The 25,504-nt window shown below is 49.2% G+C and overlaps 1 protein-coding gene and 1 long non-coding RNA gene across 2 annotated transcripts in view; one reads left to right on the forward strand and one right to left on the reverse strand.

Moving 5' to 3' along the window:
- Positions 1-25,196, reverse strand: part of LOC134943891 (uncharacterized) — a 164,175-nt gene extending 138,979 nt beyond the window's left edge. Inside the window, exon 1 of the long non-coding RNA XR_010181812.1 lies at positions 25,153-25,196. This is a non-coding gene — a long non-coding RNA (uncharacterized LOC134943891). The remainder of the gene's footprint in view (positions 1-25,152) is intronic.
- On the forward strand, positions 21,011-23,204 carry LOC134945645 (E3 ubiquitin/ISG15 ligase TRIM25-like). Its single transcript, XM_063935076.1, has one exon. The coding sequence runs from the start codon at positions 21,026-21,028 to the stop codon at positions 22,607-22,609; it is 1,584 nt and encodes a 527-aa protein (XP_063791146.1). The 5' UTR covers positions 21,011-21,025; the 3' UTR covers positions 22,610-23,204.
- Positions 25,197-25,504: the final 308 nt, after the last annotated feature.

The following is a 25,504-nucleotide window of genomic DNA, read 5'->3' on the forward strand; positions in this document are numbered from 1 at the left end:
CTGTGCCTCTGCTCCCTATCTATACCCCTGTCCCCTGTGTGCCTCTGCCTCTCCTCATCTGTGCCTCTGCTCCCTATCTATACCCCTGTCCCCTGTGTGCCTCTGACCCTCCTCATCTGTGCCTCCTCTCCCTATCTATACCCCTGTCCCCTGTGTTCGTCTGATCCTCCTCATCTGTGCCTCTGCTCCCTATCTATACCCCTGTCCCCTGTGTGCCTCTGCCTCTCCTCATCTGTGCCTCTGCTCCCTATCTATACCCCTGTACCCTGTGTGCCTCTGCCCCTCCTCATCTGTGCCTCTGCTCCCTATCTATACCCCTGTCCCCTGTGTGCCTCTGCTCCTCCTCATCTGTGCCTCTGCTCCCTATCTATACCCCTGTCCCCTCTGTGCCTCTGCTCCTCCTCATCTGTGCCACTGCTCTCTATCTATACCCCTGTCCCCTGTGTGCCTCTGCTCCTCCTCATCTGTGCCTCTGCTCCCTATCTATACCCCTGTCCCCTCTGTGCCTCTGCTCCTCCTCATCTGTGCCTCTGCTCCCTATCTATACCCCTGTCCCCTGTGTGCATCTGCCTCTCCTCATCTATGCCTCTGCTCCCTATCTATACCTCTCTCCCCTGTGTGCCTCTGCCCCTCCTCATCTGTGCCTCCGCTCCCTATCTATACCCCTGTCCCCTGTGTGCCTCTGCCCCTCCTCATCTGTGCCTCTTCTCCCTATCTATACCCCTGTCCACCGTGTGCCTCTGCTCCTCCTCATCTGTGCCTCTGCTCCCTATCTATACCCCTGTCCCCTGTGTGCCTCTGCCTCTCCTCATCTGTGCCTCTGCTCCCTATCTATACCCCTGTCCCCTGTGTGCCTCTGCCCCTCCTTATCTGTGCCTCTGCTGCCTATCTATACCCCTGTCCCCTGTGTGCCTCTGCCCCTCCTCATCTGTGCCTCTGCTCCCTATCTATACCCCTGTCCTCTGTGTGCCTCTGCCTCTCCTCATCTGTGCCTCTGCTCCCTATCTATACCCCTGTCCCCTCTGTGCCTCTGCCCCTCCTCATCTGTGCCTCTGCTCCCTCTCTGTACCCCTGTCCCTTGTGTGCCTCTGTCCCTCCTCATCTGTGCCTCTGCTCCATATCTATACCCCTGTCCCCTGTGTACCCCTGCCCCTCCTCATCTGTGCCTCTGCTGCCTATCTATACCCCTGTCCCCTGTGTGCCTCTGCCCCTCCTCATCTGTGCCTCTGCTCCCTATCTAGACCCCTGTCCTCTGTGTGCCTCTGCCTCTCCTCATCTGTGCCTCTGCTCCCTATCTATACCCCTGTCCCCTCTGTGCCTCTGCCCTCCTCATCTGTGCCTCTGCTCCCTATCTATACCCCTGTTCCCTGTGTGCCTCTGTCCCTCCTCATCTGTGCCTCTGCTCCCTATCTGTACCCCTGTCCCCTGTGTGCCTCTGTCCCTCCTCATCTGTGCCTCTACTCCCTCCCTATCTATACCCCTGTCCCGTGTGCCTCTGCTCCTCATCTGTGCCTCTGCTCCCTATAAATATGCGTGTCCCCTGTGTGCCTCTGCCCCTCCTCATCTGTGCCTCTGCTCCCTATCTATACCCCTGTACCCTGTGTGCCTCTGCCCCTCCTCATCTGTGCCTCTTCTCCCTATCTATACCCCTGTCCCCTGTGTATCTCTGCCCCTCCTCATCTGTGCCTCTGCTCCCTATCTATACCCCTGTCTCCTGTGTGTCTCTGCCCCTCCTCATCTGTGCCTCTGCTCCCTATCTATATCCCTGTCCCCTGTGTGCCTCTGCCCCTCCTCATCTGTGCCTCTGCTCCCTATCTATACCCCTGTCCTCTGTGTACCTCTGCCCCTCCTCATCTGTGCCTCTGCTCCCTATCTATACCCCTGTTTCCTGTGTGTCTCTGCCCCTCCTCATCTGTGCCTCTGCTCCCTATCTATACCCCTGTCCCCTGTGTGCCTCTCCTCCTCCTTATCTGTGCCTCTGCTCCCTATCTATATCCCTGTCCCCTGTGTGCATCTGCCTCTCCTCATCTATGCCTCTGCTCCCTATCTATACCTCTCTCCCCTGTGTGCCTCTGCCCCTCCTCATCTGTGCCTCCGCTCCCTATCTATACCCCTGTCCCCTGTGTGCCTCTGCCCCTCCTCATCTGTGCCTCTTCTCCCTATCTATACCCCTGTCCACCGTGTGCCTCTGCTCCTCCTCATCTGTGCCTCTGCTCCCTATCTATACCCCTGTCCCCTGTGTGCCTCTGCCTCTCCTCATCTGTGCCTCTGCTCCCTATCTATACCCCTGTCCCCTGTGTGCCTCTGCCCCTCCTCATCTGTGCCTCTGCTGCCTATCTATACCCCTGTCCTCTGTGTGCCTCTGCCTCTCCTCATCTGTGCCTCTGCTCCCTATCTATACCCCTGTCCCCTCTGTGCCTCTGCCCCTCCTCATCTGTGCCTCTGCTCCCTCTCTGTACCCCTGTCCCTTGTGTGCCTCTGTCCCTCCTCATCTGTGCCTCTGCTCCATATCTATACCCCTGTCCCCTGTGTACCCCTGCCCCTCCTCATCTGTGCCTCTGCTGCCTATCTATACCCCTGTCCCCTGTGTGCCTCTGCCCCTCCTCATCTGTGCCTCTGCTCCCTATCTATACCCCTGTCCCCTCTGTGCCTCTGCCCCTCCTCATCTGTGCCTCTGCTCCCTATCTATACCCCTGTTCCCTGTGTGCCTCTGCCCCTCCTCATCTGTGCCTCTGCTCCCTATCTGTACCCCTGTCCCCTGTGTGCCTCTGTCCCTCCTCATCTGTGCCTCTACTCCCTCCCTATCTATACCCCTGTCCCGTGTGCCTCTGCTCCTCCTCATCTGTGCCTCTGCTCCCTATAAATATGCGTGTCCCCTGTGTGCCTCTGCCCCTCCTCATCTGTGCCTCTGCTCCCTATCTATACCCCTGTACCCTGTGTGCCTCTGCCCCTCCTCATCTGTGCCTTTTCTCCCTATCTATACCCCTGTCCCCTGTGTATTTCTGCCCCTCCTCATCTGTGCCTCTGCACCCTATCTATACCCCTGTCTCCTGTGTGTCTCTGCCCCTCCTCATCTGTGCCTCTGCTCCCTATCTATATCCCTGTCCCCTGTGTGCCTCTGCCCCTCCTCATCTGTGCCTCTGCTCCCTATCTATACCCCTGTCCTCTGTGTACCTCTGCCCCTCCTCATCTGTGCCTCTGCTCCCTATCTATACCCCTGTTTCCTGTGTGTCTCTGCCCCTCCTCATCTGTGCCTCTGCTCCCTATCTATACCCCTGTCCCCTGTGTGCCTCTGCCCTTCCTCCTCTGTGCCTCTGCTCCCTCCCTATCTATACCCCTGTCCCCTGTGTGCCTCTGCCCCTCCTCATCTTTGCCTCTGTTACCTATCTATAACCCTGTCCCCTGTGTGCCTCTGCCCCTCCTCATCTGTACCTCTCCTCCCTATCTATACCCCTGTTTCCTGTGTGTCTCTACCCCTCCTCATCTGTGCCTCTGCTCCCTATCTATACCCCTGTCCCCTGTGTGCCTCTGCCCTTCCTCCTCTGTGCCTCTGCTCCCTATCTATACCCCTGTCCCCTGTGTGCCTCTGCTCCTCCTCATCTGTGCCTCTGCTCCCTATCTATACCCCTGTCCCCTGTGTGCCTCTGCCCCTCCTCATCTGTGCCTCTGCTCCCTATCTATACCCCTGTCCCCTGTGTGCTTCTGCCCCTCCTCATCTGTGCCTCTGCTCCCTATCTATACCCCTGTACCCTGTGTACCTCTGCTCCTCCTCATCTGTGCCTACGCTCACTATCTTTTCCCCTGTCCCCTGTGTGCCTCTGCCCCTCCTCATCTGTGCCTCTGCTCCCTATCTATACCCCTGTACCCTGTGTACCTCTACCTCTCCTCATCTGTGCCTCTGCTCCATATATATACCCCTGTCTCCTGTGTGCCTCTGCTCCTCCTCATCTGTGCCTCTGCTCCCTATCTCTACCCCAGTCCCCTGTGTCCCTTTCCCCCTCCTCATCTTTGCCTCTGTTCCCTATCTATACCCCTGTCCCCTGTGTGCCTCTGCTCCTCCTCATCTGTGCCTCTGCTCTCTATCTATACCCCTGTCCCCTGTGTGCCTCTTCCCCTCCTCATCTGTGCCTCTGCTCCCTATATACCCCTGTCCCCTGTGTGCCTCTGCTCCTCCTCATCTGTGCCTCTGCTCCCTATATACCCCTGTCCCCTGTGTGCCTCTGCCTCTCCTCATCTGTTCCTCTGCTCCCTATCTATACCCCTGTCCCCTGTGTGCCTCTTCCCCTCCTCATCTGTGCCTCTGCTCCCTATATACCCCTGTCCCCTGTGTGCCTCTGCTCCTCCTCATCTGTGCCTCTGCTCCCTATATACCCCTGTACCCTGTGTGCCTCTGCCTCTCCTCATCTGTTCCTCTGCTCCCTATCTATACCTCTGTGCCCTGTGTGCCTCTCTCAGGGCAGGTATCAGGGGGGATTGTGGGGACTTGTGTCCCGGGCCCTTACAGAGAGGGGGGCCCACCCCATGATGACATGTCTGCCCCCTCTTATACCACCCTGACTGCACCCTTCCTCATGGGGCAGCCAGTAAGTGGGTAAGCATGCTATTACTGCTGTCTATGATGATGGTGTCCATGGAAGAGTCACGCGGCCTAATTCACACCTGATCGCTGTTGTGTGAAATCGCAAGGCGTCCAATTATGGAACGACTGCGCATGTGTACGGATCGTAATGCCCAGGCGCGAGGCCAAGCTGAGAAAGAACACTCTTTTTTGATCGCTAGGCGTACGTAAGTTGATTGACAGGAAGCGGGCGTTTGTGGGTGGTAACTAGACATTTTCTGGGAGTGTCAGGAAAAATGCAGGCGTCCCCAAGCGTTCCCAGGGAGGGTGTGTGACGTCAGCTCCGGCCCCGATCACCCTGATTCTATCACACTGTAGGAGTAAGTCCTGAGCTACGCACAGACTGGATAAATCACTGGATGGTGAGTGTGATGTGAACGGATTTGCAGCTGGCCGGTGTTTGCACAGATTTTCGCACAGAGTACTCAGACTTGCATGGGGGGGGGATTTCACTTTGTCTGGGCGGTGGCTATCTGGTCGCAACCCTCAGCAAATTCACAGAGGAGCGATCAGGTCTGAATTAGGCCCAGTGTCACTCCTCCTGTTCATGTGTCAGTGTTGCTATTGGCAACTAGAGTGTGAAGAATTGCAAGTAGAACTTCTGTATAACATGAGGCGTGTAATATGGCCGGGGCGTGGAAATATATTTCACAGCACAAATCTCTGCACATCTGTAACCCTAATAGGGTGTTCCGGTCTTTTCTGACCACAAGGTGCATATACCTTAGGTGTACGCCCCATTGTAACAACCTAGGGAGGTTAAGAAAGTTCATTTGTTTTACCATTCAAAAGGGGATCCGGTCTCTAGGTCGACAGTAACTAGGTCGACAGTAACTATGTCAACCACTATTGGTCGACAGTAACTAGGTCGACATGTTCTAGGTTGACAGGTCAAAAGGTTGACATGAGTTTTCAAATTTTTTGAACTTTTTCATACTTTACGATCCACATGGACTACGATTGGGAATAGTAACCTGTGCCGAGCGCAGCGGCAGCGGAGCGAGTCACTTTGCCCGAAACATGGTGAACCATGCGAGGGGACACTGTGCACTAATTGGGGTTCCCGGTCACTGTACGGAGAAAACGACAAAAAAAAATCAAAAACTCATGTCGACCTTTCGCCCTGTAGACCTAGAACATGTCGACCTAGAGACCCTGTCGACCTAGAAACCCTGTTGACCTAGTTACTGTTGACCAATAGTGGTGGACCTATACACTGTGGACCTAGTTACTGTTGACCAATAGTGGTGGACCTAGACACTGTGGACCTAGTTACCGTTGACCAATAGTGGTGGATCTATACACTGTGGACCTAGTTACTGTTGACCAATAGTGGTGGACCTATACACTGTGGACCTAGTTACTGTTGACCAATAGTGGTGGACCTATACACTGTGGACCTAGTTACTGTTGACCAATAGTGGTGGACCTATACACTGTGGACCTAGTTACTGTTGACCAATAGTGGTGGACCTATACACTGTGGACCTAGTTACTGTTGACCAATAGTGGTGGACCTATACACTGTGGACCTAGTTACTGTTGACCAATAGTGGTGGACCAATACACTGTGGACCTAGTTACTGTTGACCAATAGTGGTGGACCTAGACACTGTGGACCTAGTTACTGTTGACCAATAGTGGTGGACCTATACACTGTGGACCTAGTTACTGTTGACCAATAGTGGTGGACCTATACACTGTGGACCTAGTTACTATCTACCTTCCATACCACACCCATTAGAAAGGTGTCACATATATTTTCCCTGACTCTACGTCAGCAGTCCGCACATACAGCACACACATAGAGACACACATATAGATTATTATCTCAATTATTACACAGAAGTGCAACTTGTGTACATGTATAAATACGCCCATAGGTGGAGATAGACACGCCCTATGGGCGGAGCATGACACGCCCCCACATCAGCGCTTAACACGGCGCATTCTGTTGTCAGCTGTAATCTCCCTGAAGCTAGTTTTCAACAGTAGGCAAGTATGGGCAGATGTACTAATAGAGTGATAAAGGGGAGAGAGATACAGTATCAGCAAATCAGCTCCTGACATTTTTCAAACACAGCCTGTAACATGACAGTTAGGAGCTGATTGGTTAGAGCTCTATCTCTCTCTAAGCTCTCATACATCTCACTGATAGTTATTTGTACATTTAGTAATATGTTTTAATTACAGAATATACTGTAACAAGATAAATAACTGTAATTTCAAGTGTAAATCCCTGTAAATGTACAGAAGTAATATTTTTTGTCTTATTAAATGACCTTTATTGTTTTCTATATAAGAGTAAATGAAGGCTACTATTGCGCAGCCCGCGGGCCCCTCCGGGTATTATGCGGGTTCGCCGCAGGCGGGAGTTTCCGTTTTTGCCGCGCCCCCATTTTGCCAGCAGCCTAATAACCCTTTTCTCCTGCCTGGCGGTCCCTATCAGGCGGGGTGGCACACCTCTGCGCCCCCATTTCTTATGCGCCTTCTAGCGCGTACCGGGCTCCTCCCCCTGTCCCTGCGCTGCCTCTGCTGCCCCGTCCCGCTCCGCTTGAGTTTTTCCCAGGGGGGGATAAAGGGGGAGGGAATTTTCTGTTGCACTGGAAAAATAATACCTTACCTAAACAGGTAGTGTAGGGAGGCCCCTTTTTTTTATAGAAATATAATTTTTTATTCTCAAATTGGGGTGCAACCACAGATCGTATATAGGCCCTCATTCCGAGTTGTTCACTCGCAAGGCGATTATAGCAGAGTTACACACGCTAAGCCGCCGCCTACTGGGAGTGAATCTAAACATCTTAAATGTGCGACCGATGTATTCGCAATATTGCGATCAAAACCGAGTTAGCAGTTTCTGAGTAACTCCAGACTTACTCTGCCTGTGCGATCAATTCAGTGCTTTTCGGTCCCGGCTGACGTCATAAACACACCCAGCGTTCGCCCAAGCACTCCCACCGTTTCTCCAGACACGCCTGCGTTTTTTCCGGAAACGGTAGCGTTTCCTGCCACACGCCCCTAAAACGCCGTACATCCGCCCAGTAACACCCATTTCCTGTCAATCACAATGCGTTCTCCGGAGCGACGAAAAAGCCGTGAGTAAAATTACTTTCTTCTTAGTAAAGTTACTTGACGCATGCGCAGTGCGAACATTACGCATGCGCACTAAGAGAATTCTCACTGCGATGCGATGAAAAATACCGAGCGAACAACTCGGAATGAGGGCCATGGTACAAGCGCAAGCAACAAGAAGAAGAAAGGACGATCTGTTAGTGGTGCACTGGGTTTTAAAATGTAACTTTTATTTGCTGTCCTAATAAATGATTGATCTATCATACTAGATCGAAAACACTATGCGAAATATTACAAACATATATGTGAAAAGATTATGACAATGTGAGACGATACAAAGAAGAATAAATATGAAAAAGAATTAAAACAGCCTGGGTGTCTTTTACTGTGTCTATATATTATATGTTTATTGTATCCTTTTATTGGTAATTTGTTAAATAATACTGAATGTGTTACTAAGTATGTTCAAAGAGATTTGAAACTAATGTTTCTTATCAAAGCTCAGCTCTAGTTCTTGGCAGTCAGCCAGATCATATTATGAAACAATGTTTGCTACAGCAGAATGATGCTTTTACTGATAGCATCTAAGTTAGAAGGGGAGCATGCATTGATTATGTTCTGCACTGTTGCCCTCATTCCGAGTCGTTCGCTCTGTATTTTTCATCGCATCGCAGTGAAAATCCGCTTAGTACGCATGCGCAATATTCGCACTGCGACTGCGCCAAGTATTTTTACAATGAAGTTAGTATTTTTACTCACGGCTTTTTCTTCGCACCAGCGATCGTAGTGTGATTGACAGGAAATGGGTGTTACTGGGCGGAAACACAGCGTTTTAGGGGCGTGTGTATAAAAACGCTACCGTTTCCGGAAAAAACGCAGGAGTGGCTGGAGAAACGGGGGAGTGTCTGGGCGAACGCTGGGTGTGTTTGTGACGTCAAACCAGGAACGACAAGCAATGAACTGATCGCAGATGCCGAGTAAGTATGAAGCTACTGTGAAACTGCTAAGTAGTTTGTAATCGCAATATTGTGATTACATCGTTCGCAATTTTAAGATGCTAAGATACACTCCCAGTAGGCGGCGGCTTAGCGTGTACAACTCTGCTAAAATCGCCTTGCGACCGATCAACTCGGAATGAGGGCCTATGTCTTTCAGTGTGCAACTTCTCTGATTTAATATAAGTGCTATTATCATGCAGCAATCATGGAATGTAGTTCAATGCTGACAGCTTGCTTGTATCGGCCGTGGTATCTGCGGTTAGACACCGTTCATTTTCACTGATTCTCTCCAGTGGCCCGCAAGGTGTCAGTTTATATTATTGCCTTATAGCAGACCTGGGGATATTCAGCGCTTTTAATCCCTGCAGACCTGGGGAAATTCAGCGCTTTTAATCCCTTGTCTGCTACTATAATGTGTGTGCACGTTATATATATGTAATCAGATAGACACTGAGGATCTTTCTTTATGCCATTCATATAGTGATATTAAACAGGGGTACTTTAATATAAGTCCGTGTTAAGATAGATCAATTTATAGGGCTACCAATGGTGTTTCAATACACTGCAATTATAATGTATTAATTGCCCCCGTATCGGTCTAATTTACTAATAATTCCATCAGGAGTGCACACATAGTTAATATATCCAAAAGTATTTCCACTTTATTAGTACCCAGATCTTATGAATATATATTTTCTGGTGATATAGTATTATATGCAACACCACTATATATGGGTTCTATATGGACAGGTAGTGTCACTTCTTAATATGACTTCCACTGAGCAGTGGCCCACAAGATGTCAGTTTATATTATTGCCTTATAGCAGACCTAGGGATATTAGCGCTTTTAATCCCTTGTCTGCTATTATAATGTGTGTTCACGTTATATATATATGATCAGATAGACACTGAGGATCTTTCTTTATGCCATTAATATAGTGATATTAAACAGGGGTACTTTAATGTAAGTCCGAGTTAAGATAGATCAATTTATAGGGCTACCAATGGTGTTTCAATACACTGTAATTATAATGCATTAGTTGACCCCATATCGGTCTAACTTACTAATAATTCCATCAGGAGTGCACAACTAGCTAATATATCTAAAAATGTTTCCACTTTATTTGTACCCAGATCTTATGAATATATATTGTCTGGTGATATAATACCATATGTCGCACCACTCTATACGGGTTCTATATGGACAAGTAGTGTCACTTCTTAATATGACTTCCACTGAGCATTAATATACATTCTAGTTTCACTATACTGAATTGAACTATGTGATATATTGTTCCAATGCCATGCTTTCTGCCTATGGTATACACTATTGCTGGCTGAGCATTACTGGTACTGAATTTAAAAGTAACACATTCAATTTCAATAAAGCACAGTAGGACACCAGGCTGGAGTCCTACGTACGTTTCGCATACAGGCTTTGTCGAGGTAACCGGAAGCAGCCTCCGACTGTCCCTTTTACAATACCCGCTACCAATCATTGTGCGTCTCGGAGTTTCAAAATTAAGTGAGCGCCAAAGTCCATTGAGATCCATGATCTCTTTGTGTATTAGTTGCCCTGCATATTAATTAGATAGGTACTACTGGAGAGGTCCTACTATCCCCTTCACTGATGGTACTTTTAGGATCCGATCCACGTCTCGGTAATCAGATTTCTTATGCACCTTCTAGCGCGTACCGGGCTCCTCCCCCTGTCCCTGCGCTGCCTCTGCTGCCCCGTCCCACTCCGCTTGAGTTTTCCCCAGGGGCGATAGGTACGACGGTGGTGGCCCCTACTGTGAACCATGTGATTCACCCTTTGCTCTCTCCCGAGGTGACTGGCGGTGGGGATCGTGGGTCAATGGTGTCGCCACAAGTCCACGGTGGAAATCGTATGGCCGGCCCGGACGGGGCTCCCCCGGCCTCGGATCTCCTGGTTTCGGAATGCAGTGTCGGCTTCGGGTGTGGGTGCTGGACGAGGCGGCATAGCAGGTCCTTCGGTGTCGGTGCTGGCTCCGGATCTGCCGGCCAACCCTTCAGCTGATGGTGAGCGTGTTGTTTTTGATAACTCCTCAGTGGTTTCTTCTTCTGGTTCTGATGCTAGAAGCAACCGGTCCGGCTCCCCCTCGCACCCGCGCAAGATGGCCAGGCTGGTGGTTAGGGCATTTAGGAAGGAACTGGGTGTCGTCAGGTGCCTGATTTCTCGGACATGATCCACTGCGTTAACACGGTGGTCACTAAGGGGTTGTGGAAGAGCGTTACAGATTACACGTTTTTACTATAACAGAGGAGATGAAGAAAGCTTATGCTGAGGCTAAAAAGGCAGGATCAGCCAGCGAAAACTCCTTACGCAACTTTCAACAATGGTTGCGTGGGGTCTTGATTTTTTCGGCCTGCTACTTGAACACTAGGCCGGGGGAACACAAGAACATTGTCAGGTATTTGGGTTTTTTTAACGAAATCCTCATACAATATCAGGTTCCGTTTGGTGGCAGTATGACACCAAATTCCGGGAAAAGCACGACAGGTCCAAGATCATGCCTTTCAGGTGGAAAGATGTAGAGTTTTGGTTGGAGGTCACCAACCAGGACAGGAAACTGGTTGAGGCCCCTTCCAAAAATGTTTTTTCTGGGGCAGGAAGGGCACGGGCCCCTGGGTGAGGGTAAGTGTTTTGCGTTTAATGATTCCAAGTGCGACAGGGGGGCGAAATGTCGTTTTCGCCACTCCTGTCGAATTTGCAGAGCAGGCCACCCTGCCAAGGACTGTAAGTCCACACCCGGCGGTCGCCGGGCCGAGCATAGGGACCCCTTCGCTAGTGCTCAGTAAGGCCCCTTCACCCATACTCGTTCCAGAGCTGTCAAAGTGGCTGGCGCGTTACCCACATTCTGCGGATTCCGGGTTTTTGCTTGATGGTTTTCATTTCGGTTTCCGGTTACCCATCCCCGACTCGGTTTTGGTAGTGTCCCACAGGAATTTGCAGTCTGCTCTGGATTCGCCACACGTGGTTAGGCGGAAGGTGGATGCGGAAGTGAGATTGTGCAAGATGTGCGGCCCTTTTTCCTGTGCTCCTTTGCCCGACTTGTGCATCTCCCCTTTGGGGGTGATGCCCAAGAAGGTTCCGGGCAAGTTCCATTTGACCCAGCATTTGTCCTACCCCCGGGGTGGTTCCGTTAATGATGCCATCCCTGCGGAGTATTGCAAGGTACGTTATCAACTCTTCGACAAAGCTCTTGAGCTGGTTCGGGGATTTGGTGAGCGCGCCCTGCTGGCAAAGTTAGACATCGAGTCGGCTTTCCGGCTCCTCCCTTTACATCCCGGTTCCTTTAGGCTCATGGGTTTTAGGCTGGGTGGGTCCTACTACATTGACAAGTGCCTGCCCAAGGGGTGTTCAGTCTCTTGTGCCTATTTTGAGAAATTCAGTAGTTTTTTACACTGGTGCATTCAGGTGAGCACGGGTCACACCGGTATTGCTCACTATTCAGACGATTTTCTATTTATAGTCCCCAGGGATAGCGATGTTTGCTTGCGCGTCTTGCGGTCCGCATCCGTTTTGTTTGAGAGTTTGGGTGCTCCCATCGCGAAGGACAAGACCGAGGGCCCTGTGTGTTGCCTTTCTTATCTCGGTATCGAAATCGACACGGCGGTTGCCTGTTGTCGTCTTCCTGATGACAAGATCCATAAGCTGTTGGCATTGATCGGGGATTGTGTAGGCAAGAGCAGGGTCAGGATCCATCAGGTTCAGTCCCTTTTAGGTTCCTTTAATTTCGCATGTAGGATCATACCGATGGGCAGGGTTTTTTGCCGGAAGTTGGAGAGGGCCACCGCTGGGGTGTCCAGACCGCATTGCACCATTCGCCTGTCTCGGAAAATTAAGGACGACCATAGAACCTGGGCGTCGTTTTTGGAGTACTTTAATAGGGAGTTGTTATGGCCCCTTCCACCGGTGTCCAGTCCCCACTTGCAGCTTTTTACTGATGCCACTGATTACTCTGGTTTTGGTGCTTTTTTCCAGGAAGAATGGTGCGTCGCTCGTTGGCCCCAGTCGTTGGTGGCACAGGGTTTCACGGCGAATTTGCTGTTGCTCGAATTGTTCCCAATCATTAGTGCAGTCGAATTGTGGTCGGCTCGGTTGGCTAATCAGACGATCATTGTTTGGTGCGACAATTTGGGGGTAGTTCTTGCGGTGAATAATCAACGGTTCTCCTCCCCCCAGGCTTTGCGTCTGCTATGCCATCTGGTTCTACGTGCTTGCGATTTAACATCAGCTTCACGGCCCAGCACGGCCCCGGCATTGACAACGATATCGCGGATGCTTTATCGCGTTTCAACTTCCGGAGATTTCGGGAGTTAGCCCCGGGAGCCTCAGCTCTCGGTCTGACTTGTCCACATTCTATCTGGCAGATTGTAGAGCAGGCCTGAGGGAGTTGGCCGTAAAGTCCTTGGCGCCTTCTACCTCGGCGGCCTGGAGGGATTGGTAGACCTACCAGATTTCTCATTTGGTGGCTGGTAAGTCTGTTGAGGATTGCTTCCTGGAGTACGTGTGGGGCCATTACACGCAAGGCAAATCAAGGGCGGCTATGTCCAAAACTATCGCGGGTATATCCTTTTACGCCAAGTTGCTGGGGACTGTTGACCCCACGAGGTCATTCATATTAGATGAGCGCTGAGAGGGTGGGCCAAGGAGACCCCTTTGGTTGCAGACTCCCGCAGGCCCATTGACCTGCATCTGTTGCGCGATTTGTTGACTGCCGTTTCTGCGGTGACTGGGGACGAGTTGGAGGCATCTCTGTTTTGATTGGCTTTTTCTTTTGCCTTTTTGGTGCTTTTAGGATTAGAGAATAGGTGGCTGTTAACAAGTTTTCCTCTGACACGGGGCTTCTATTTAAGGACGTGGTATGCCGGGACGGGCTGTTCCTGTGTAAGATTGCCTGGTCAAAGATGGATCAGATGGGAAGGGGCAAGTGGATGTCTCTGAAGGCATTCACTGAGGCCGCTTTGTGCCCCGTCTGTTTGTCGGAGGCTTATTTGCCCACCAGGCCCTTGGCCGGTTCTCAATTTTTGCTGCACGCGAACTCATTGCCTCTCACTCGTTTACAGTTCACTGCCATTTTTAAGAGTTGTTTAAAACATTTAGGATTTAATATGGCGGACTATGGGACGCATTCATTTCGGATTGGGGTGGCTACTTGGGCCACCGCCAGCTGACTTTTCCCGACGGTCATCCAGGACATGGGTCGGTGGAAGTCCGCTGCGTATAAGTCTTATGTACGTGTTAATAAGTTGTGAGTTGCGCCCGTTGGCGTTCACCAAAAAACGTAGTTTGCTTGCCAGTTTTGGAATGGCTAGCGTTCCGGAACTGGGGGCGTAAAGGAATTTTTTTAAAAAATTTTTCCTCCGTTCGTGGACTAATTACAATTGGCTGTTCTACAGGTTCACCCGAGGTTTTTTAAAAGTTTTTGCCTTCACTTGGGTCTGTTTTCTTGTTATGTTTGTTCATGTTATATTTGTCGTGCCTACTAACAATTAGGTTACTTTCTTTTTCAGCTCATAGATGTTCTTCTTCCCAGGTCTGGGTAGTGGGCCATTCATAAATTTTCTGGGCGGAGCGTCACCCCTTAGCTGTTAGGGCCGCTGAATTGTTAGGCGTTCGCATGGTGCGGTGGCTGGGTGTTCGGGTTTATGGTGGTCTGGGTTTTTGTCCCTGTTGTTTAGCAGAGAGCGGCGCTGGGGTCGTCCAGACGTTGTTATTGTTCACCTAGGGGGTAACGACATAAGCCAGATGAAGGGTATTGAATTGACTCTCCAGGTTAGGTAGGATTTGTGTTTTTTGCGGTCACGGTAGCCAGATGTTTGTGTGGTGTGGTCTGACATTGTTCCTAGAACGCATTGGAGGGGTTCCGTCAGTCGTTTAGCTGTTGACAGGGCATGGAAGAAGGTTAATTCTGCGGTTTCCAAGATTGTTCAGGCAGACGGTGGTTTTGTGTTTCGGCACCCGTTGCTGTTGCCTGTGAATCCCTTGTATTTTAGGCAGGATGGGGTCCATTTGTTTGAGGCAGGCTTGGAGGTTTTTCTTTGAACTGTTTTTTCTGCTTGGTGTGGTTTAGGAGTGTAGTTTTCTTGGTGCTGGATGGTGGGCTGCGGTTCTGTTAGGCCATTTATTCAAAGTGGTTAGAACCTGGCAGTGGCAGGAAGGCGCTTTTGACCAGCGGCCACATGGGGGATAAATGGTCTTTGAGGGGCAACTACCCTTTCCAAGGAGGGCTAGTGAGTACTGCCTGGACGGAGGAACGATGGCCATTTTCGTAGGAAATGTTCACGCTATGCCATAGTAAAGGGTAGTGTTTTGCCTTTTCAAGACAGGATATGCTTTTGGCAAGATGAGGCGTTTAAGTCGCCTCATATCATAAAAGTTGGGGCATTTAAGTGGCCACCATTGTTATATAACATCAATTGGCTAGAGCTGGTTATCAATCGCTTTCCTTGTGTTATGCACACCAGTGCCTGCAGGAATGTACTGGTGTCTGAACGGAGAGGGATGCAAAACAAATGAACTCACAGACAGACTGGGGAATATGACATTACGTACACAGAAGGTGATAGGGTAACAAAATAAACACAAAGTGAACAGAGAAGCCCAGAGGCTAAGAAACTGGGTGTCTCCCTAGTATTAGGAGTGCTCAGATGAAAAGAAGCAAGATGTTGTGTTTTAATACGTAGAGAACCCGAAATGCTGTTGCTAAGGGCAACAGCAAAACCCTAAAGGGTTACCAACGGGTGTGGCAGTAAACTCCTTGGTCAGAGATGGAATAATAGACACAAGGAGAGTCTCCACAATCCTAGTCCTCACTTGCAGTGCACTGGTTCAGCTTACTGCCACTAAACTGACACCAGAATACCTTGCAAAGTGAGAAAGGATTTTGGCAGGCAATCTGAGAATACAGCCGCAAACTTGCTAAGTTCACAGAGTAGCAAAAGAACCCCAGCAAGTTAAACGACTGACTCCAGTCTTACTGCTAGGTCTGGATTGGCAGAGTGTAGTACCAAATCCCAAGGCCTATTTGCAGTAAGCAAAAAACAAATACAAAGCTACACAGTACTGGCTAACTTTCAGGAACTGACTAAACAACAAAGATTCAGCAGCATCTGCTTAACCTGAGAAGAGGCCTTATATAGCAGGTGCTGTCCACGGCCCACTCAGACCTCACAGACTGTGAGCACAAAAACCAGCACCGGATCCCCTGCCGTGCACAAAGCCTGTAACCACTGCACAGCAAAAGACCCGAACCGGAGTATCAGCTATGCTCAGGCCACTCCGCTAGCACTTGTCTCCCGGTTGCCATGACGACGTGGCAGCACAGGGCAGGAGACCCTAACAGTACCCCCCCTCTGACGAGTGGTCAAATAACCCCTAACACTGGGTTTATCGGGGAACTGCGAGAAGAAAGAGCGTATCAGTTTGGGGGCATGAAGATCACAACTGCGCACCCACGACCGCTCCTCCGGGCCATACCCCTTCCAGTGCACCAAAAATGACAGTCGACCCCGAACCATCTTGGAGTCAAGAATCCTTTCAACAACAAACTCCCTCTGGACACGTATCAGAAGAGGAGAAGGTCTTCCACTGGAAGAAGGATTACTAATCGCCCGTTTTAAAAGGGAACAATGAAATGTTTTATTGATAGAACGGGGCAGATATAACTGAAATGCCACCGGATTGATAACCCTAGTGATCTTATAAGGGCCGATGAACCGGGGGCCTAACTTATGAGATGGCTGTCTCAACTTCAAATTCTTGGTAGACAACCAGACGAAGTCTCCTAATTTGAAGCTGCAGGGTCTTTTCCGCTTATCAAAAACCCTTTTGGTCACTAATGACACAGACACAAGGGCTTTCTTCACTTTCCTCCAAATACCCCTAAGGACCGAAACCACAGAGGAACCACCAGGCGTGGAGTCCAGGGGGTCAAAAGAATTGGCCTTAGGATGATGCCCATACACACAAAGGAAGGGAGAGATCCCTGTAGCAGAGTGAGCCGCGTTGTTATAGGCAAACTCCGCCATGGACAGATGAGCAACCCAGTCAGTCTGACACTTGGAGACATAACACCTGAGGAACTGCTCCAAGGACTGGTTCACCCTTTCAGTCTGCCCATTAGACTGCGGATGGTAGCCTGACGACAAGCTGACAGAAATCTGGAGATCGGAACAAAATGCCCTCCAGAATTTGGCCACAACCTGGGATCCGCGGTCAGTGACCACATCAAGTGGCAACCCGTGGAGGCGCACAACATGCAGCATAAATAATTCAGACAGGCGTCTGGCCGATGGCAGCCCAACCAGTGGAACGAAGTGCGCCATCTTCGAAAACCTGTCAACGACAACCCAGATGGCTGTCATCCCCGAGGATTTGGGCAAGTCCACCACAAAATCCATTGAAATGTGGGTCTATGGCTTAGATAGAATAGAGAGTGGATGTAATGGGCCAACAGGAACCCCTCTAGGAGTCTTATTTCGGGCACAGATGTCACATGCCCGAACCCACTGATCCACATCCTTAGCCACCGAGGGCCACCACACTGCCCTAGATAGCAACTCCCGAGTTCTGGCAATACCCGGGTGACCTGCCGACTTCTTGGCATGGAATTCCAGGAACACTCGCTGTCTTAACCTAGGAGGCACAAACAAAAGACCTACCGGAAGGTCTGGAGGAGCCTGCTCCTGTGCTCTAAGGACTAATGACAAGAGGTACTGGGTAATGCTCACTTTAATACATGATGGGGACACAATGGGCAATGGCTCCTCGGTGGTCTCCTGGATTGGAGCAAAACTCTGCGAGAGCGCATCAGCCTTGATGTTTTTTGACCCAGGGCGATATGTTATGAAAAAATTAAAGCGAGCAAAAAACAAAGCCCATCGTGCCTGCCTGGCATTGAGATGCTTCGCTGACTCTAAATATGCCAAATTCTTATGGTCGGTGAGAATTGAGACCACAAACTTAGCCCCCTCAAGCCAGTGTCTCCACTCCTCGAGTCCATCCTTAATAGCCAACAATTCCCGGTTACCCACGTCATAATTCATCTCGGCAGGCGAAAATTTACGGGAAAAGTAAGCACAGGAATGAAGGCGATTATCAGACACTCCCATCTGAGAGAGCACTGCCCCAATACCCATCTCAGAGGCATCCACCTCCACCACAAAAGAATGCTCTGGATCTGGGTGTCGCAGCACCTTGGCCGAGACAAATGCCCTTTTGAGACGGGCAAAAGCCACTTTGGCCTCACAAGACCAGTGAGCAACATCTGCCCCTTTCTTAGTGAGTGCCACCAAGGGCGCCACTATAGATGAAAATCCAGCGATAAATCGTCTATAAAAATTCGCAAAGCCCAGGAAACGCTGAAGCGCCTTCAAACTAGTGGGCTGCACCCAATCCAGGACTGCCTGTACCTTGGAACCATCCATTTGGAAACCTCCTGGGGAGATAATATATTCTAGAAATGCGATTTGCTGAACTTCAAATTCGCACTTCTCCAGCTTCGCCCCAAGCCGGTGGTCTCTGAGTTTCTGGAGGACTAAGCGTACATGCTTCCGATGTTCCTCCAGGGAATGGGAGAAGATTAGGATGTCATCTTAGTATACAACTAAGAATCTATCCAAATTTTCCCTGAGCACATCGTTCATGAAATCCTAGAAGACTGCCGGGGCATTACAGAGCCCAAAAGGCATCACCAAATATTCATAATGCCTTGAGTGGGTATTAAAGGCAGTCTTCCATTCATCCCCCTCTCTTATTCGGATTAGATTGTACGCACCGCGTAGGTCAATCTTAGAAAAAATGGTGGCAGTACGAAGCTGGTCAAACAAGACCGAAATAAGAGGCAGTGGGTATGAGTTTTTAATCGTGATACGGTTCAATTCCCTGAAGTCGATGCAGGGTCGCAACGAACCGTCCTTTTTACCCACGAAGAAGAACCCCGACCCAACTGGAGACTGTGAAGGTCTGATAAATCCCTTAGCCAAGTTCTCCTGAATGTACTCTGCCATAGCCTGAGTCTCAGGATGTGACAGGGAGTACAACCTGCTCTTGGGAAGCTTAGCATTCGGCAACAAATCAATGGTACAGTCATAGGGGTGATGGGGAGGTAGTACCTCTGCAACTTTTTTGGAGAACACGTCCGCAAAATCTGCATAACATCCTTGCAATCCTGGCAAACTTAGCTGCGAAAGCCTGACTGGAAGGCTCAAGCAACTCCTGAAACAATCAGTACCCCATCTAAGAATCTCCCCAGAGACCCAGTCAAATTGAGGATTGTGGGCCCTTAACCAGGGTAACCCCAACACCAATGGGGCAAAAGTACAGACAGTCACATGAAAGGACAATTTTTCAGAGTGTGTGGCTCCAATAAACAAAGAAATCTGGCTAGTGCAAGAGGTAATTTTACCCTGGCATAATGGTTCCCCGATTAACCCACAGATCTCAATTTCCGATGCCAAGGGTACTAAGGGAACAGAGTGTTTCAGGGCGAATTGGCAGTCCATAATAACCCCGTCGGCCCCACTGTCCACAAATGCCTCAGTCTTGACAGTTTGACCCAGGATCTTCAAGGTCACCGGAATGATAAAAGTCTTCTTGGGAAATTCTGACTTCTGGCCTGACAGGATATTTCCCATCACCCTCAGGCCCTGAAGTTTTCCGGCTTTTCTGGACATGATACTACCACATGACCTTTATTCCCACAGTACAAACACAACCCCTGCTGTCTCCTCCGCGTCTTCTCACGCGAGGAGAGGCGGGTAGCCCCAATCTGCATAGGCTCCTCGGAAACTTCCTCAGAGTCTGAGGTTCCCTTGGGAAAGAAGGAAACCTTGGCCTCCCTTTCAAGCCTACACTCTCTCAGCCGTCTATCCACCCGGATGGATAACTGCATGAGCTGATCCAAGCTATCATGCAAGGGATATTGTACCAGTTGGTCTTTTATCTGGTTAGAAAGACCTCTTCAGTACTGGTGTCTCAGGGCTGGGTCATTCCACTGGGTATCATGGGCCAACCTCCGAAACCCCGTACAGTAAACCTCAACTGGCCTTCGCCCTTGCTTAAGGATCGAAATCTGAGCCTCGGCTGAGGCCGTCTTGTCAGGGTCATCATACAACATGCCCAGTGCCGTAAAAAAAGCATCAACACTTTTAAGCGACGGACAGTCAGGCTGCAACCCATATGCCCAGACCTGTGGGTCTCCTTGTAGCAAGGAAATCACTATGCCCACCCGCTGAATCTCTGACCCAGAAGACTGAGGCCTAAGCTGGAAATATAGCTTGCAGCTCTCCTTGAAACAAAAGAACTGCGAGCGATCTCCAGAAAAACGATCCGGGAGATTTACTTTCGGCTCCTTAACCCCTGAAGGTGCTGCTGCTGCGGGAGCTCCGCCAGCGGCCTGGGAGGTGTGCATTTTAATGGACAAATCATTAAATTGTCGAGTCAAGACCTGCACCTGATCGACCACCTGTTGCAAAGTATTTTGAGGGGTATGCTCCATATTCCCACAAAATTTCAACAGGAGTATATGGCTGCTGAATATGTTATGCACACCAGTGCCTGCAGGAATGTACTGGTGTCTGAACGGAGAGGGATGCAAAACAAATGAACTCACAGACAGACTGGGGAATATGACATTACGTACACAGAAGGTGATAGGGTAACAAAATAAACACAAAGTGAACAGAGAAGCCCAGAGGCTAAGAAACTGTGTGTCTCCCTAGTATTAGGAGTGCTCAGATGGAAAGAAGCAAGATGTTGTGTTTTAATACGTAGATAACCCGAAATGCTGTTGCTAAGGGCAACAGCAAAACCCTAAAGGGTTACCAACGGGTGCACAGAGCCTATAACCACTGCACAGCAAAAGACCCGAACCGGAGTATCAGCTACGCTCAGGTTACTCTGCTAGCACTTGTCTCCCGGTTGCCATGATGACGTGGCAGCACAGGGCAAGAGACCCTAACACCTTGCCATCCCTTACCAGAAGGGTCATTCCACGTAATAAATACATTAATGACCTTTTAAAACTTACGCAGTGGTTGTCCGCGTCTTATTGTGTCTGTGTCATTTATTTTAGTAAGATAAGCTAGCTTAATGGTTATGCAAAGGTAATCACAATAAATCAATAGACACCTTAGTATATTTCCTGCATGATGTCCCTTTATGTATTATCTGTGTCCCTTAGTGTAACTGAGCCTTTAGCTATAATGTGAGTGACAGCTCAGCCTCGCCCTGTGTGCAGAATGTGACCCCCCCTTGGTGTCTGAGTGTCAGAGACTTTCACTTTCATTTCTCTCTCCTGCTGCAGCGATGGCGTCTGCTGATCTGAGACAGGAGCTGGTCTGTTCCATCTGCCTGAGCATTTATACAGATCCTGTAACCCTGAGATGTGGCCACAACTTCTGCCGGGTCTGTATTGATCGTGTGCTGGATACACAGGAGGGGGCTGGAGCTTATACCTGTCCTGACTGCAGAGCAGAGTGTCAGGAGCGTCCTGCACTGATACGGAACATTCCTCTGTGTAACATAGTGGGGAGTTTCCTGTCTACTCGGCCAGATCAGGAGAAGACTGGGATCCTCTGCACTTACTGTGTGGACTCTCCTGTACCTGCTGCTAAATCCTGTCTGATGTGTGAGGCTTCTCTGTGTGATAAACACCTGAGAGTACACAGCAAGTCAGCAGAACACGTCTTATGTGATCCCACCACTGCCCTGGGGAACAGGAAATGCTCCGTCCATAAGGAGAGCTACAAGTATTACTGCACTGAGGATGCTGCCTGTATCTGTGTGTCCTGCTGTCTGATCGGGGAACACACAGGACATAAGATGGAATCACTGGATGAGGCCTCTGAGAAGAAGAAGGTGAAACTGAGGAAAGTTCTGCAGAAACTGACCACAAAGAGAGCGGAGGCTGAGAAAAGAGTCCAGAGTCTGCAGGAGCACAGGAGAGATGATGAGGGAAAAGCAGCGGGTGTAATAGAGACAGTCACTGCCCTGTTTAGAGACATCAGGAGACAGCTGGAAGACCTGGAGAAGAGAGTCCTGAGTGAGATATCCAGGCAGGAACAGCGCGTTTCAATCTCAGTCTCTGATCTGATCCAGCAGCTGGAAATAAAGAAGGACAAGCTGTCCGGGAAGATGCGTCACATTGAGGATCTGTGTAACATGGGTGACCCAGTGACTGTCTTACAGGAACCAGACACAGGTGACTTGTGTGACACTGAGGACACAGAGAGACATGATAACCAGGTCCGTGGTGCAGGAGATCTGGATGTGCGTCTCATCTCAGGGACATTACACACATTATCTGATATAATAACAGGTATAAATACAGGGATCTATGTGCAGGAGGCTACAGACATATTACTGGATGTAATCACAGCTGCTAATAATATACAGATATCAGGTGACAGGAAAACTGCTTCCAGGTCAGAGATAAACCAGCATCACCCAGTAACACCAGAGAGATTTCAGTATAATCAGGTAATAAGCAGCAGGAGATTCTCCTCAGGGCGACATTACTGGGAGGTGGATGTCAGTAAATCAGTGGAGTGGAGGGTGGGGATGTGTTACCCCAGTATAGACAGGAGAGGATGGCAGTCACACATTGGGGATAATAACAAGTCCTGGTGTGTGTGGAGGTATAATAATCAGTACTATGTGAGACACAACAGTACAGTTATAGGTTTACCTGATGATATTCCCTGTGACAGAGTGAGGGTATATCTGGATTATGAGGCAGGACAGATGTCCTTTTATTCTCTGTGTGACCCCATCACACACTTACACACCTTCACTGCCGCCCTCACTGAGCCCCTCCATGCTGCAATATGGGTATGGAATGGGTGTATAACTTTATGTGGGGGAGTCAGGAGCTGGGAGACATTACCATAAATAATCTTCCCAGAGATTGGTGACATCACAGGGAGGGGTATATGATTGGGGGAACATTCAGCCTATAGAATGATGTATTGGGTTGAGCTATAGCTGAGCCCCTCCCCCTGTGTAACCATGTGACCAGTGTGTGGGTGTGTTCCCATGTTGGTGTGTTATGCTGGGTACACACTGACAGACATATCACCACCCAGCTGTGATGTCATCACCGACATGTCTAACGGCCAATTAGTCAGTCAGTATACTGTAGCTTACCTTATTGGCTGCTCTGTCGCTGTGATGGTGTGTCGGCAGACATGTCGCTGAGGTGTGTACCCAGCCTTAGAGACTGTCATTATAAATATATACATATACATCTCTGTATATATAGGAAAGCGGCTGGATCGGCACTCCATTCAATGTTAGCATGCTGCCTGCGTGCCCTTGATAACTATTGCGCAGCTCGCCAGATCCCGCCAGCAAGGAGAATCATCCACGGCTCTACAGGACTTTTTTATAATCATACAAATGTAACCCCTTAATATAAATGCTTCTGAAGAGGTATTGTACGTGGTACTATTCACTGACCCATGTAGTAAAGAATATAATAATAATATATTGTCTGTGTAAATATGACTACTACCCAATGAGTGATTTGACATGTGTCCATAGTATAGTTAAGCTGGGTGAGGGTAGAGACTTTTAGTGTAGTAATGAGTAATGGGGCACAGTGGCGCAAGCTAGGCTGGACAGAGTCTTCCAGAAGCCCGCGTGCCTAGCAGAGGGTGCCCGGATGGGGAGTGCGGTGGTGAGCGCAGCACGAGGGAGCAGTGCTGTGAGGAGACGGAGCTGACAGGAGGGAAGCGGTGCGAGCTGACGGAGTCACCGCTGTGGAGAGCGGGGACAGGAGATGCCTGAACGGGACCAGAAGCGGCAGTGAACCCGGACAAGGAGAACTGGACTGCGGCCTCAGGAGCAGGGGGAGCACCGATTGAGAGAGACGGAGATCAGAGGGACGGCGACGCTGAGGAGAAGCGGAGGGAAGTGGCAGGAGACGGAGCTGAGGAGCACAGCACAAGCCTGTGCTGAGGAGAGCTGCCAGAGAGAGAGCCGATGAGAAGCCGGCAATAAGGAGGGAGAGCAGACTGAGAGAGGACACCCGGGAGCGGAGTGTGAAAGAGGCGCCAAGTATACCCGGAGCTGGGGACCGGGGGGTACATACAGTGTTTGTAAGTGCCAAATATACTTACTTAATGGCTCCTGGAGATAGCGATGCTGGCGGTTCTGTGACGAGGAGAAAAACCTGATATCCGTCCTAACTGCCTGCAGGGAAGTCCCGGAGACTGTAATAGTCATGTCATTCAGAGAGGAGGAGGTCCGGATGCTGGGGGAGCTGAGCAGAGGTCAGGCTGTCTCCCTCTAGGGGTAGAATACGCACAAGACAGCAAACTGAGGTAATTGGAGACTGAGGTAATTGGGGGAGAGACTAATGGGACCAAGGCCATCCTGATCCAGCTAGCCATGGGCTGAGAGAGGGGGATTATAAATATGAGACGGAGGACATAGCAGTAAGAGACTATAACCACTAAAGACTCTAGTGACCCCTAGTATAATTTTGGGAACATCAGTGGTTGCTACGAACCCTCCCAATACTGTATCTAAAATTGAGAATCGTTGAAATAACTCTGGATACTCCGTCAATAACATGAAGTAATCCTGGCAGAGCAGTATATTAAGTGACCTCTGAATGGTTCCTAAGTTACCGTATTATCGTGCCCTCACCGGGACTGAGACACTTTTGCACGGATTATATTGTTGAAGTATACATGACAGTTTGGAATGGACATAAATGCCGTAGTCCCCTTGAGATAATTAATTAATCGGGGAATTATTCACCAACAGCTGAGCGGGTTTTGAGTCATAAATAGAGATTAAGTAAAATACCTGTGAACAGTCTACCCCAAGCGGATAATAAAGATTGTATTCGTCCAACATTGTCAGGGCACACTGATAATATAAATTTGGATATCGCTCCTGAAAATCCTAGGATATATCCTCATCCCTCCTACCATAGACCAGCAAGAAGCCGCGATCCTTGGATTTATTTCGCTATTCTATTCATGATGATTTCTGACCAGGTCACACCTCTGGATTTTTCCTTATTGAGAAATGTAATAAATAGGAACTCTATCCGTCCTTCCGATTCCATAATAGGACTACAGTCAGAGTATCTAATGTAAATTGGGCTCCAACTGTGCACCAACGATAATTAACGGGTATACCCAACACTTAAACCTGAGAATGCATTGTGTCTTATTAGGTTATAGTAGCCATATTGATAATCTATCTGATACAATTAGCTAAAATAATTTGTTATATGGTATAACAGGTAACAATTTATGTATAGACATATATGTTGATAAATTATATTTTTATTCTGCAGTTAATGATTTCAATTGTTTATAATAAGTGTTGATATACTGTGAACCTAAAATTTAATAAGTGTTTATTCTGAAACCAAGAGAATATGAGAAGGTATTAACATCCTATTAATAAATACTTACCGTTGAAGGGGACCAGTTGTCTCAGTCATCTGAATATCCAAATCTGAAAAACAAACGAAGACACCAAAGGTAAATTAAACATCTTAACCAACCCACACGTGACACTGTAAATATAACACTATTTGCAAGAGCTTTCCCAAGCAAGCCTGGGTTGGAACAACAACTGCTTGGGTGGAGGCACTCTGTCATATGTATTAAGTAACCCCTGGAGGTGAAATAAGGATTACATTTGGAGGCACTGCTGAGATTCTAAAATACCCAGGATTCAGTGGTTGACACCGAAGCTATAGATCATGGAAGAAGTTACCAACGCCGATATCTATAGGTGGTGTAAAGAAAAGGGTGTGGAACC

The sequence above is a fragment of the Pseudophryne corroboree genome, chromosome 7, assembly GCF_028390025.1.
Source record: "Pseudophryne corroboree isolate aPseCor3 chromosome 7, aPseCor3.hap2, whole genome shotgun sequence".
Lineage (NCBI taxonomy): Eukaryota > Metazoa > Chordata > Amphibia > Anura > Myobatrachidae > Pseudophryne > Pseudophryne corroboree.